General features: G+C 45.9%; 1 protein-coding gene across 2 annotated transcripts in view; it reads right to left on the bottom strand.

The window, feature by feature from the left end:
- Positions 1-597: 597 nt before the first annotated feature.
- The window catches only part of GALNT16 (polypeptide N-acetylgalactosaminyltransferase 16), a 78286-nt gene continuing 64853 nt past the window's right edge, over positions 598-14030 (bottom strand). The window contains exons 12-16 of one of the 2 annotated variants that reach the window (XM_075754216.1): positions 13438-13521; positions 12266-12407; positions 10765-10881; positions 3896-4035; positions 598-1849 (exon numbers count right to left, since the gene is read on the bottom strand). In XM_075754216.1, coding sequence (XP_075610331.1) covers positions 3898-4035; positions 10765-10881; positions 12266-12407; positions 13438-13521 — 481 coding nt within the window. In that variant the 3' untranslated portion in view covers positions 598-1849; positions 3896-3897. Of the gene's footprint in view, positions 1850-2959; positions 4036-10764; positions 10882-12265; positions 12408-13437; positions 13522-14030 lie in introns of those variants that run through there. The other variant, XM_075754217.1, reaches the window with a different exon arrangement.

Raw genomic sequence — 14030 nt, 5'->3', positions numbered from 1 at the left:
GGTTTTGTTTTTGGGGTTTTTTTGGGGTTTTTTTTTGTTTGTTTGTTTTTGTTTTGTTTTTTTTTTTAAATAAAGTGAGATTAGGAAAGCTTACCAGCCTGCTTGGGGAGTCACTGTATTTGAGACTCAGCAAGGCACCTGCTGGGAGGCATCTGTGGGTGGTGATGCTTCCCTGCCCTCAAGCTAAAGGCAGAAGACCTTTGGGAGGCTTAGTAAGGACTAGGCAGGCTGATAGCCTGAGGAAAAGATCAAGGAGGGAGTTACAGCAAGAATTATTTTCCCCCCACCCCCAGCAATTTATTTCAGTATGTGAAAGCCAGTCCATTAGCTGCTCTTAACTTTCGCCAGAAAGGATACTTGCCTGCCTAGCCAGCTGAGGAGGGCTTCTTCAGTGGTTTTCAACTGATACACCTAGAAATCTCTCTGCCAGCTCTTCCAGTATCCCTCTAGGAGCAACCCAGGAACCCGTGGAAAGACCTGGGGTATGTGTGTCTGGGGGGACAAACCCAGTGACAGACAGAGGCAGGGACCAGGCAAGAAAGAATGGAGGCTCTTTTCTGATGGGAAGTAAGGGGGAACAAGAACAGGCTGAAACACTTGTTTCAAAGTGGATTTTATTCCAGGCATTAAACAGCTTCTGGCACATGCTTTCTTCAAGAAAAGGGGAAACAAATCTGGGCTCCACATAAATTACATCTGGCAAAGTGCAACTTACAAGTGAGTGGGGAAAATAAACCTTTTGAAATTGATTTCTGTACAACAGTAGTTTCAGCTCCTCTTAAATAAACCCCCATTGCTTCACAGCACATGAAATGACACTGGATGATCAGATACAATAATAGCTTTCTTAAAAGGTTTTACCAATGCAAATGCTCTGTCTTGACAGTCTAGGGGGCTGTTTAAAGTCAACAGGAAAACAAGGGCGAGCAGCTCCTTGTTCCCACTGTTCAGGAAACAAATCACTGGGCCAAATTTGAGGGCTCAGTTTGATTTCAAAAAACCCACTGGAGGCTGGTTCCAAAACATGGCACTGCATGGACCTTGGAGGAAAAAAGCACTGATAACATTGTTCCTCCTCTTCAGTGCAAGGGAAATGGAAAGTATGCTAATAATGAATTTGGACAAGACTTTGTTTATTCTGAGGAGAAATTTCATTTGCCCACACTTGAAAGCAACCTTTTGTAACACACCTCCTTTTCAGCAATTGCTAAAAATCCATTGGAAACCAACAGCTTCCAGAAGATGATGTGGAGGGAGGTCTGCACTGGGCTTGCAGGAAGGTCCTGTGAGCAGTGCTTTAGCTGACAGCGGAGTAAGCAGTGGGGAGGTGACCTCAGAGGAACGTGCCCCAAACTGGTTAGAGCTGGGGCTCTGGTAGCCCCTAACTCCAGGGGCAATTTAAGTTATTGACATCTAGCACATGCCCACCTTTTCCCTTTTCTCCCTCAGGCCAAGGCACCTGAAGAAGGAGAGCGTCCCACCTTCAGCTGCCCCAGCTGACGGCCCCAAATGGATGCCAGTTCACACTCTGCCAGGGGGTGAGCAGTAGGAAAAGAGGCACAAATCGACACAGCTAGTCCGGGTACCTCTGCTCCAGGAGCGGTCAGTAACCTCCACCACTGGAGCCAAGCACAAAGTCAAGGGCAGCAGCCAGCGTGCTAACAAGAGCCCTTTGAACCAGGGCTGGCCCAAAGCTTGGAGACTGTATATAAGCAAGGCTCCTGTGGCCTGCAGCAGTCACGAGAATTGTTTGTAGAGGAGCTGGGTCCTAGTCCCAGCATGGTTATGAAGAAGGAACTGCAAGAAAGCTGCACACACACAGTGGGAGCAAGAAGGAAGGAAGCAGTGCCTGGTGGATAAGGGAACATGCTGTTAGCTGCAACCCTTAAGCTGCTGGAGAGTGAGATGGGGGAAGCTCGGATGGTCCACTTAGGATCCATTTTAATGAAAATACTTAGTTCTTTAGCACTTCATTGTATACAGAGCTTACGTACAGTACCTGCTCAATGGCCTTTTGTCTGTCTTTGCATCAACTTTTTTCAAGCCAGGGATGTGAGAACTTGACTGTTCCTGTCTCGTACTGCCTAATGATGCTGTTCTGGAAGTAGCATCTCCTGCATCTCCCTGTCTGCCCGCCTTGCCCTCTTTCTGTTCCTAGGCTCTTTTCTTTCCTTCTCTGCTCTTTCCTGGTGTGAGTGGTTCAGGCCCAAAGCATCTCTATATAGGGAAAGAGAAATCTCTGTGGAGTCGGTGCCCCCATTCCCACACAGAAGTGTGGCTGCACCATGCTGTAAGCTTGGGACCAAAGGGAACTGCCTCCTGAGTTTTCACAGTGCAGGCAGGTCATTCATCTGGTTAATCCATGTCGAGATGGTGAGCTGATGTCAAAGTGAAGGGGGAAACAGGAAAAGAGCTCCTGCCACCTGGCTGATTTAATTTTTTAAATAAAAGAACCAGGAACAGAAAACAAATCATCCAGTTTTAACACAAGCACTTCTGAGCACATGCAATGTATGAAGAACTATCTGTTCTTTGGTCCACTGTTTGGGCTAATATCAAGGTAGGAGAAAGAATTAGAAAGGGACACAAGCATGATAAAAAGCAGCCAGCTGTTCAAAATCCAAATGAAGATCCTGTTTCTTTTACACCAGATCAGAAAGGATCCAGGCAAGCAATTGCTTCCTGAAGGTGGCACCACCATCTGGTTCCTCTACCAGGCTCTTGGAGAGGAAGGTTGGTTTAAAAAAACCTAGCTCCAAGAGGAAAATTTAACAGATCTAGTAGGAAAAGGTAACATTGTGAGGATTTTTTTTTTATTTGAATAAGGTAAGCTTCCGCTGGCAGGTCTGAAAACCCACACTCAGCTACAGCTGACTGGTAACTGGGAGCAGGACTGGGATGCTAGCTAGAGACACCAGTTGTCTTCAGTATTTCCAGAACACAAAGGAGAAATGTCTCTGCATCACCTTCAGTGTGGGGTGCAGCGGGCAGTGTCTGGCAGCACCAGGAAGAGCAGCCAGAGAGCGGTCCCAGCTTCCCCAGCACCCTAAAGTGTCAGTCCCTGTCTCTGACCAGCTCCGCAGGAATGCGGTACCCTGAACCCAGGTCCAGCTGGGCTGCCTGCGGGCTTGGATCACTCAGGGAGGCATGGCTGGCTTTTCACCTGTAAAAAACTGGAAGCAAGAGTTCAACAGGAAACAGTCCCCCAAACAATCCCTGGTTATGCTGCTAAAACAGATTGTCCCTTTTCCAGCTCTCTTGTCAGCATTGTGCCCCATTTCCCAACCTCAGCCCTTTTGGCTGCTGGGCAGCTACTGCAGGCAGAGGAAGGAACAGGCCCACCAGAATGAGGTTACAAACCTGCCCCCAGGGTCTGCTGGTTCCTTCCCAACCCCTCCACTCATCATGATGACTCTTCTGGCCAGTCCTCACGGAGACACACACATGCATAAATGATGCACAATGTTAGAGTGAAAAGCCAGGGAAGCCAAAGAGTTACCAATGTTCGTATAAGCATTGTTTAAGCTGTTGGACTGAAGGTTGTGGACTCTGAATGCAGAGAAAGGAACAGATGGGGAGACTGCAATGCAGTTCTAGTCACTCTGAGTATTGGGCTGGATCCTCCCCCCTCTCTGGGTGCAGCTGTGCGTGGACATCAGCTACGAAGGAGAACTTAAGACAGCAGATGGGAAGATTTCAAGAACTCTTTCCTCTCTCACCCCCAGCTTCTTCTCTGAAAAGCTCAAAAACACCAAGTGCTCAGCTGAAATGGTGGCTTGCAGATGGGCACAATGAAAACATTTAGGGTCAGACATACAAAACCATTCTTCCCTTCCCGATCCCCTTCTGTTCCCAAAGTCTCATGCACAAAGAAACAAGGAGATCTCTGTGCTACCATCATGTTGCTTGTAGCAGCTCCCACTGTTGGCCAGGTACATCTGCTTGGCAAGGGTTGGTCACCACTCTCCCAGTCTGGTTTTCCAGGCAGAGACCACTGACAAAGTGTTGAATGAAACTGCCTTTCATCTTCCACTTCTGTGAGAAGACAGAGAAGAAACATGCTGTTACCTCCATTTCTCCAGAGAACTGTGTGTCCAAGCTGGAGGAGAAAGGTTGAGCATAAACCCCAAGTAAACTCCAACAACTGGGGACATTGAAAATCTGAGTATGGGCAGCATCTCCAAAGCACTGGTTTCCTGTATGAACGATACCTGGCGTTTGAGTTTAGCTGAATTATAGGGCTAGATATTCAGAAGCATCTTGAAGGTAAAAACCACAAAGATCACCAACTAGTGGCATTTTCAAAAGCATATTATATTCACAGTTTCCCTGCCATTCTTTGTCCTGCATCTCTAGACATCCAGATACCTGTCAAAACCTGAAACCCTTCTACAGTTTCTTTCCAAGCCATAGAAAGGAAAGCATTGAAAGCTCTCCCAACATGGAAAGCAATCCAGCCGCAGAAAGCAAAAACCACACTTCTTGCTGCTTGACTAGATCATATTGATCTCTCTTTCATGTCCCCACATCTCTCAACAAATTCAAGATTTTTATCAGCACTACATTGAAAGCTCTTCATAGCTCTGCACGCTTCTCAGCTGGCTCTTCTTCATAATCTTATCTGTCCTGCCAACATTTCAGTTTTTAAGTGTCCATTTGACAGCTTCTCGGTACATATTGCTCTGCTTTCTGCAGTGCTGTCCTCTGGGGCTGCTCCCCTTGGAACATACCCACAAGGTCCCACATGCAACCCTTTCCTGAAGGTCCACTTTGGTTGTGCTGCTTTCCAGGAAACAAAACATATGTCCTAACCTTGAATTGCAACTTCTGCTGGGAAAGGGCTGTACCTTCCATCCCTGCTGGAAAGAACTGGGACCATTGTGGCTGATAGTGAAGAGAAAAAAAAGTAGAAATGAGCCTGTGGGCTTGGGATCTCCCAGGTGAGGCTGTGCCATTTCCCTCCAGTGGGGCACAGCTGAGATTAGCAAGTTATTGGATTGAGTGTTCCAGGCTCCAGGGATTTTCCCATCACTCTCTTCAGTCACACAGATAACCCAGTTAGAATTAGGGACTGGGTGCTCTGTCAGTAAACAACTTAGGAATACTATGAGGATGGGACTGATGAGGAAAAAGAAACAGCTTGACAGTACTGATGGACCTCAAGGCTGTTGCAGAAATGATATGCAACGGGAATAAAAAAATTCCTGCAGAATCCAGACAATGTCAAAACCTACCAACATTTTAATTCTTGGGTAATACAGCAAACAGATTGCTACATGCTGTGTGGTTTAAGACATCTAGTTATGTTCACATATTGCTCTCTCCTCCAAATCTGTGTGTTGGTTATGTTTCTTGGAGGGCAGGGCAGTTACAAAGCCCACAGTAATCTGCTGCTCCTGTATCACATATTCTTTCAAGACTAAATGCCAGAGGCAGGATCACTTTGCCAGCACTGCTAGCCCTGGCTGACAGGGTACCATTAAAGGGGAGCTGTTTGCAGCAGGAAGAATCTGGTTTTAATAGGCAAAGGGGCAGAGGGATGTAGCGATGATGGAGCTGCTGCAACCCAATCCCTACACAGATCCCAGAGCCATCTGGGTCTGATCTGGCAGAAGTCTCCCTGCAAACAGCTGAGGAAGAGTTAATACCGTAAAGTGGCAGCTGTAATGATGGAGTCGAAAGCAGGAGGTCTTCTCCCCTGGAAAGCAGAACACTGTGCCTACCTGGTGCAATCTGCACAACAGCCTCCCCACCACAGTTTCCCAGGGTCACATACACCTCCGTGAGAGCCTCTTGACCTTCTTCAAAGCACACCTACTGTGCAAAGGGAAATCCTCCCTTGCCCTCCACCCTTTCTCTGCCCCTCTGTACTTGTGAATTCCCAGCCTCCTCCTTTGCCTTCCTCTGTGCCTGTGCTAGAGAACGCCCAGCAGTCGTCTCTTCCACACACCCCAGAGCTCACCAGAAGACCATGCTGTAAAGGAGTATGCTGTTATGAGATTTGAGATGGAGAGCAAGGGCAATTACCAAAAGACACTGGTTTTCTTCTCCCCTCTAGCCATTCAAGAGAAAACTAGCACCACTGGGAGGCTCGCTTATGTTATTCCTCCAGATCAGAGACCTGCTGCTGTGTCATCTCTCCATGCTGAGCAGGTACCCACTGTGATGTCTGTAGGGAGAGTCGACAGCAACAGACACAGCAGGACACCAGCAAACACTCACCAGAGCACGTTTTCTGCTGCTAACAAACTACACCAAATCAATCAGCTTCTCAATGAATCACACCACTGGAAAGCCCAGTGCTTCAAGTCACCCCAGATCCCTGTGTTCAACAGAAAATGAGGCAAGGATGGGAAGGAGGAGGAGAAATGCTGAAAAGGTGACAGAGTTGAATATAAAGCTCATCTGGGCTGCCAGACCACAGGATTACCAAGGACAGCCCAATATCATATCTCAGACCCTTTGCTGTGGTTTAGCCCCAGCCAGCAGCTGACCACTATGCAGCTGCTTGCTCACCCCTCTTCCCCCAGTGGGATGGGGAGAAGAATTGGAAGGCAAAGGTAAAACTCGTGGGTTGGGATAAGGACAGTTTACTGGGACAGCAAAGGGAAAGGAAAATAACAGCAACACTTATAAAAGAATATACAAAGTGGGTCATACACAATGCAATTTGCTCACCACCGGAGCCTGACGACCAGCCCATCCTGAGCAGTGGCCCCTCCTCCCCGGCCAGCCCCCTTTATATACTGAGCATGATGTCATATGGTATGGAATACCCCTTTGGCTTGTTTGGGTCAGCTCTCCTGGCTGCGTCCCCTCTCAGCTTCTTGTGAAAATTAACTCTATCCCAGCTGAAAACCAGGACACCCCTGAGGAGGGTGGGCAGCAGGAATGGGTGCAAACAGAAGAAAGGATGCTGTCTCCCACCATCAGCCACCTCAGAGCTGCGCAACTTAGTCTAAACTAGTTACAGGGTGACATACTTATGGAGGGGTCCAAGGTACAAGCACCTTCTGGAAGGGTCAAGCTTTCTCCACATACCATAAAGGGAGCCTGGACAGCTAACTTTCAAATGACAGCAATGATGCCCATCTTTAGGGAAAAAAACCAAACAGAGCAGACACCTCCTGCATATGCAGCCAGACATTACAGGGAGTCCTGTTCTCTCCTACACCCAGACATTATCACTGGCCTGTACTTGGAAGGAAAGCTTTTGGAAGATATAAGCAATGCACAATGTGAAAAATTTTGGCTAGAAATCTTCCTTGGTCTCCCTTTCTTGTGCAGATGGAGGTAATACAGTTTACTGGTCACAGCAGGTTTGGAGTAGAGATGGAAAAATAAGATTCCATATCTTCTTTGAAATATTGTGTCTTGATCCTCTTCCCTAATGTTGACCAAAAATTTCCCCACTCTTGAAAAGCTCTCTCTCTATTATCTATCATTGTAAAGTACTTTGAGGTGACTGGATAGAAGCACTCCATGTGTAATTACTAAGAGAAAAGTCAGAAATAGCCAGTCCTCTTCTACCCAATATATACAAGAGCTGAAAGTGTTTACACTATTGTAATTTTTCAGGGTGATCAAAAGTCAGGTGCTTCCACAACAGACAGGTTTTCGCTCCTTCTCTTTTCCGATAATCTATATAAAGTCACATTTGTCTGCACTTCGGGTAATATGACACACTGAGAAGCAAGGTGGAAAAAATTTCCCGGTCACATCCAAAGGCACACAGGACTTCAAATACTGTTTGTCTCATAAGAAAACTTAGTGTCCTCATTTTCAGGCTGGGGTCACATTCCTTTAGCACATTTTAATGAAATATGGCTGTTTAATAGGATTTCTCAGCATGCTTCTTGTTCTGTTGGGAAATACTGTGCCAGTGTTTCTCATTTTCATTCTCTTGTTTTAGTGTCTGACTCTCACTTTGCCTTCTATTTGTCCTCACTATAATACAAATTAAAACACCACTCCCACCGTCAGTCAGAGCCAAAACCAAAGCTAAAGGAAATAATTTATTGTGTATTCAACTAAAAAATGCTATTCTCCAAATAACATTATGGATAACATCCATCTGGTTTGAAATCTAGTTCTGATTATGCAGAATAGCTCTTGGCTGGTTTTCTGCTAGCAGTGCCAGCTGTTGCTGTTGAATGATCAACAGGATCATGGTGCCAAACAGATTTTGTTCCTGGTTCCTTTCAATCCAAGGAGAATAGTCTGACAGAACCAAAAACCATCTAAATTTTGACCATTGTCTTGTATCCTCCTACTTGCAAAGTTCTAGACTTGTTTTGACATAATATTCTATGTACAGCTCGTAATATTGTAAAGCCTCCACCAGAGTATTACATATATGTTAGATGGACCATTGTTAGCACTCAAATATAACAACAAAATTATCTGCCCTGTGGACATGCTTAATACACAACAAACTGCATAGCATGGGCACAGATTCAGTATGTTTGGAAGCAGAAAGCAACTTTAGGAGCTGTATGGTGCTGTCATAAGGATCTAACCAATCTGCTCTTGTGACACTAAAAAAATGAAGCCATTACGTGCCCCATCTTTTGTCAGAAATCTTGCTTTTGCATCACTCAGACATAGGCATGAAGTCTAGATCCAGAAAAGTACAAACATCTTCCACCACAGACCTCTGATGACAATGACACCAGAAATGTTCAAAGCTGGGCTTTCATCATGCCACCATCTCCTCTTAAGATATTATATGTGTGATGCACGTTGCCCAGGCTCACCCCCTTCCACTCAGACCACCTACTACTTAGATGCAGGTGGCCCCTCTAGAAAAGACATGGAGGAGAGAGAATGGGAGAGTTTGCAAAGATGACTGACTTCAAGCTCATTAAAATACAATGTCAGTATTAACAATATTTACTGTTGTGTTTATAGAAGGAAGGGACCATAACAACATTCCCCAAGAACACAACAAACTTAAGTGTTGCAAGTAGAACTGGTTATATAAGTAGAAACCTGAAATAGGAGTTTGGGACTTCCAAAAAACCCCCCATGTTTCAGAGCATTTCAACCTAAATTAGATTAAAACTTCAAACGCACTTCTCCCACCTCATCCATTCAGCTGCAAGGTAGTTTGGAATGGCAGATGTGATTCAAATCAGTCTCTAATTATTTGAAATGCTTAAACAAAATCCTTACTCACAGTCAGTTGGCTAAATCATCTACTAGGTCAAGTCCTTGATTGAAGTGCAGTTTGTTCACATAAGGTAATGGAAAACAACAGCTCACATCCTTAAGTGCGTGTGCATGTCTTTATAATGAGCCTGTATATAATCAACACTTCAAGGCTCAATAAATCATACTCCAGCAGCAGAATGAGCCTGCTTGTGTTAGTGTGGATTAATCTCTCTTCTGGCTAATAGGGCTTGGACTGCACCCCCCTTCAGGGGACCCTTGTCCTTCCATGACTGGGGAGGCAGGGAAAGACAGCTGATTTTGGCAGCTGCTAGAGTCTTCTCTACTGCCCAGGAGGAAAATGCTGCAAGGCACCTAAGGGGAAGCTAAGTGACCTAATTACACAGCAAGGGGGTGAGTGATTACCAACCAGAAAAAGGAGCAGGCAAGCACAGCCCACCTGGGATATCCTTGCAAGGCTAATCCAGTTTTCCCAGTGTATTCACAATGATAACTCTTCAAGACATTTCTGCATTAACCAACCCTCCAGAGGAAAGTCTACACAGGCTTTCCATAAATGGACAAGACTAGATTTCAGTGCTTTCTTTCAGAAAGAACTAAATTCAGAGATTCATATAGCATTAAAAAGTACTGACAAAAGAGGATGCTGCTGAGGACTGGTAGCAAGCTGAGCCATCTCCTACCTTTGGGCTATCAAAACACTAGATGTGTCAGAAAACACAGAGCCAGCATAGCCTTAGATGACAGAAAATGTGTTCTGTCTCAGTGTAGAGGGAAGCACAGGAACTAGGGATGAAACAAGACCAGTCCACTGTCTGCCAGTGCTGCATTGTCACCTGTTGTGTTTTGTCCAGTTGTGATAAAAAGGCATATGACATCCCTGTGAGGGCACCCTGGCCATTGCAGAGACCATCTCTTACCTTGTGCCGTAAGGCAAAATGACTTATGTGTCCTGACAGATCAGAGATGCACATCTTTGAAACAGTGTCAGAGTCACAGAGCTGCATTTTGTTTGGAACACTGCACTTTGTTGGGAACACTGCTGCTGTGCATTTTTCCTCAGGAAGCAGTTTGGGTGGAACATACGGTGCTTTATGTCAGTTGGAATTTCTCAAATGAGTTGCACACACTCAGTTTTAAAGGTCTGTTCACATGTCCAAAGACAGCACACAGAACACAGTTCTCCCACTTCTAAATAAGCAAACAAATGATAGCACACACCACCCTTCTCTTGGCTATCTCAATGTATTTGCTGCTTATCTACCCCCTCTGATGCGATGCTCCATCTGTGCACCGATCTGATTGAACGTAAATGTATCCAAGGAGCAAGGTTGGGGTGCTGGAGCTAACCATGCTGCTCAGGGCCCAGGCAGAGCAGACACCCACACACTAGTGTGGTCAGTGCTCCCCGCTTTGGTTGCGGGCAATTTCATACATTTGAGCTTATGAAACACACCAAAGAGGGAGATGCAGAAGATGGAAGGGACTTTTATATACTTTGATAGTATTAGATTTGCCCCTGCAGGCTGCATCGATGTAGGAACACTGGTATGCGGCAATAGAGGGATTAAAAACAGGTGCACAGTTACCTACCTGTCTGCTGTCTTTTTGATTGCAGGCTTCCAGTGTGATTTGAGAGCCAGTAGAGAAGGAGGTAATGGAAAGACACTTGTCCTGCTGTCTAATTAGAGGGTCACTGAATACCCACTCCTTTGGCATAAGAAAAAGAAAGGATTCATTAGGATCATAATGGTGATCAGATGAGGGAGAAAGAGTGTTTTCTATCAGGTATTTCAAAAAACTTGTATCCTTTGTTCAACTCTTACCAAAGGTGCCTGGGAAGACTATGGCAGCAGTCTTCACCTGATCAGAAGTTAATGCTCAGGCTTGGTGCATGATGACTATTTCAAAGCCTGCAGCTGGTTCCCCTGACCATCTGAGCTGTCTGATTAACCTTGGATCCCTCGCAACTCCCTGCTCTGCAGCTTTACAGATTTAGGCCTACAAAGCAGGGAGGACCCTGACCCCTGATTTACATGACTTGTAACTGCTTCTGCATATTTTACATAACAGGTATGTTCTGTAACAGGTATCTGGGACCTATAGATTGTCAAGTGAAGAAAAACACATGCAAGCATATCCATGGGCTAGTGTGTATCACTAGCACACATAAAGCACAAGCCACTTCATTTTTGCCTCCTCTCACTAGATGGATACCCCACCCAATCAACTATTATTATTATACTTTCCCCAAGAAAGAAATACAAAATGCAGTAAGTTTCAGAGATTTCAAACGGTAATGACATGGAACAATGACTCAGATTAAATGGCATGTTGAACGCTGGCTGCAAACTGGTTTCCAACAGTTAACAGATGTGAATATGTATTTTCTGGCATAAAATATCCTACTGTGACCCTTAACTTTCTCAAGCTGCTTCCCTGCTGCTTTCGGTCACCAAAAGAAGAGGCTGAGTGCAGATCCTCAGCTGGTATAAACCAGCACAGCTCCACTGCCGTTAGGAGAGCTGCACCAGATTACTGCACCTAGGGTCTTGGCTATTTAAACTCGATTTGGGCTTTATACTGAAACACATCTGTAAAACAGCACAATTCAATCCATCTGCAGCTACAGCTGAACTGGCAGACCAAGGAATGTTTCTGATCCTGGGAAAATCTCTTCCCCACTTGCCGGGGTACTAGCAAAGCACACCCCAGGACCGGTTCTCATGGGTTGGATGATGAAGCGGAGCACACCCAAGCAACAGTCTGAGTGGGAACAGCTACATGACTCAAATCCTGGCCGCACGCCTACTGCACAGACTAGTCACACCCCTGAGCATTCAGACACTACCTGTTGCCTTGAGTGATGAAAACCTTCCCACTCTGTGTCTGATTGCTGAGTCTGTTGAGCCAACAGAGCTCTAAGAGATGGGCACGGCTTCTTTTTCTGCTTACTATTAAAATCATTAACAGGGCCAAATTCTTCCTTCATTCACCTCTGTACAAACACACCAAGGCCAGAGATGCCTTTTCATTCACCAGTAATAAAAAGAGCAGAAGCAGGAGCAAAGCACCAAACTGAAGCTTGCTTTACCTGAGTGACAGGTGGATTGTCCATTGTTCCTTTACAGATTCCCATGCCAGCCAACGTATTCCCTGTGGTATCCTGTGCCCGAGACTCCAGGCAGTTTCCTCCTTGTTTAATTACTCCTGGAATCAGCTCCTTTTCAGGAACCCTTGAAGTAAAACAACAGTTGCATGGCACTTCGTACACTGAAACGTCCAAAGCGCACACACATTTAGAAGGGTGTAACTGGCCCCTTACTGAAACATAGTCCTCTTTATTTGACAGAAAATGAAGAATATCATGCTAGCTATCCACTGGAAATGCCTGGAGGAGGCAAAAGTCAATGGAGAACTTGGTCAGAGGGCTGGTACCCTTTTGTTTGAGAAGGCATAAGGTGCTTTAACAGCACCCCAAGCAGTTCAGCGTGATGTCTCTTCAGAAAGAGGTCATTGCCAGTAAAAAGCCATATCCACACTGATTTATCCTGATTTTGCCTCCCCATTTTCCAGGGCTAGCACTTATTCACTGGCTCACTGGTAGCAATACAGGAAAGATCTGTCAGGGCCAGACTACAGCTGGATGTTTTAGCCTCGACCCATGTTAGCTACAGACTTTGCTTGACTGAGATGTAAAGATGTGTTGCCAGGGTGAGTTAGCTAGCAAATGCTAACGACACAGCTCTACCCAGGCTACCTCCCAGCAGAGCAATGCCACAGCACTACTGCATCCTGACCCGGGGTAGGGGAAGCCACAGGCACAGCTGGTTCTGGCATTCACCAGGGTTTTCTCTGAATCACCTGCACCTCTGCAGTGAGACTGTCCAGCTCTACTTGGCTCAACTACCTCCAGGCAGAGCATCCAACAGACAGAGACCAAGCCTTAACGGGGAGGGAGGTAGTGCTCTGGCACTTGTCTGCATGCTGCACCTCCAAAAACACTGCTGTTGCACATCTCTGAGGGACAGCTGTATGAGGCAGAGCAGAGGGGTCCCAGAGGCAGGAGCAACAAACCTTTTGCAGACTTCTTGTGATAATACAAGCCAGGAAATCACAGGATGTTTTTCACCAAAAAAAAGAACAGAGGAAAACCTTTTCCAAGCATAAGTCTCTCTTTTGCCTGCTGCTGCCAAGGCTCAGATTCTCATTGTGACCCACCTCCCAGATCCTTCAGAGATTTCTACAAGCGCAGAACTGACTCACTTGAGCTCGGGGTAGACGTTCTCCAGATACCACTGGAAGGATTTACAGTTCAATTTGCGTCGCTGCTCCACTCGGTCTGCAACACTGGAAATACAGGCAGGTTATTGAGGATAAGGTAGTGAACAGGAGGAAGGGGAACAATGAAGATCAGCCAGGAGGTTTGAGGGAGACTGTATGACTTTTCCTCCTTACTCATTCTCCCGCCTAGTTGTTGCACAGTTCAGAGCACTAGCAGTGACCTGAGGTGACAAGGAGGAGAGAGGCAAGTGGCAGGAAATAGAAAAGGAAGACATAAACACCTTCAGAGAGCAATTCTTCCACTTCCTTTGGCTCAGAACAATGGCAGCTCCCAGGTCCTACAGTGTTAAATAACACATTGCAGAAAAACTACTGTACGACCATGAAAGCATTTCTGCCTCTGGGTGCCCCTGTAGAGGCATACCATGAAACTTGCACAACCATCAGCTCCTGAAAAGACCTAGAAAGTGTTGGTGCTCAGGTATATACAAACAGTTAATCTGTGTGCTAGAGGTGAGTGAACAAGGCAGCAGCTCCAGGCTCAGGTTTGGTTTCACATCTAAAGAAGATAATTA

This window comes from Balearica regulorum, chromosome 5, assembly GCF_011004875.1.
Source record: "Balearica regulorum gibbericeps isolate bBalReg1 chromosome 5, bBalReg1.pri, whole genome shotgun sequence".
Classification (NCBI taxonomy): domain Eukaryota; kingdom Metazoa; phylum Chordata; class Aves; order Gruiformes; family Gruidae; genus Balearica; species Balearica regulorum.
This window is presented reverse-complemented; position numbering and strand designations above follow the sequence as displayed.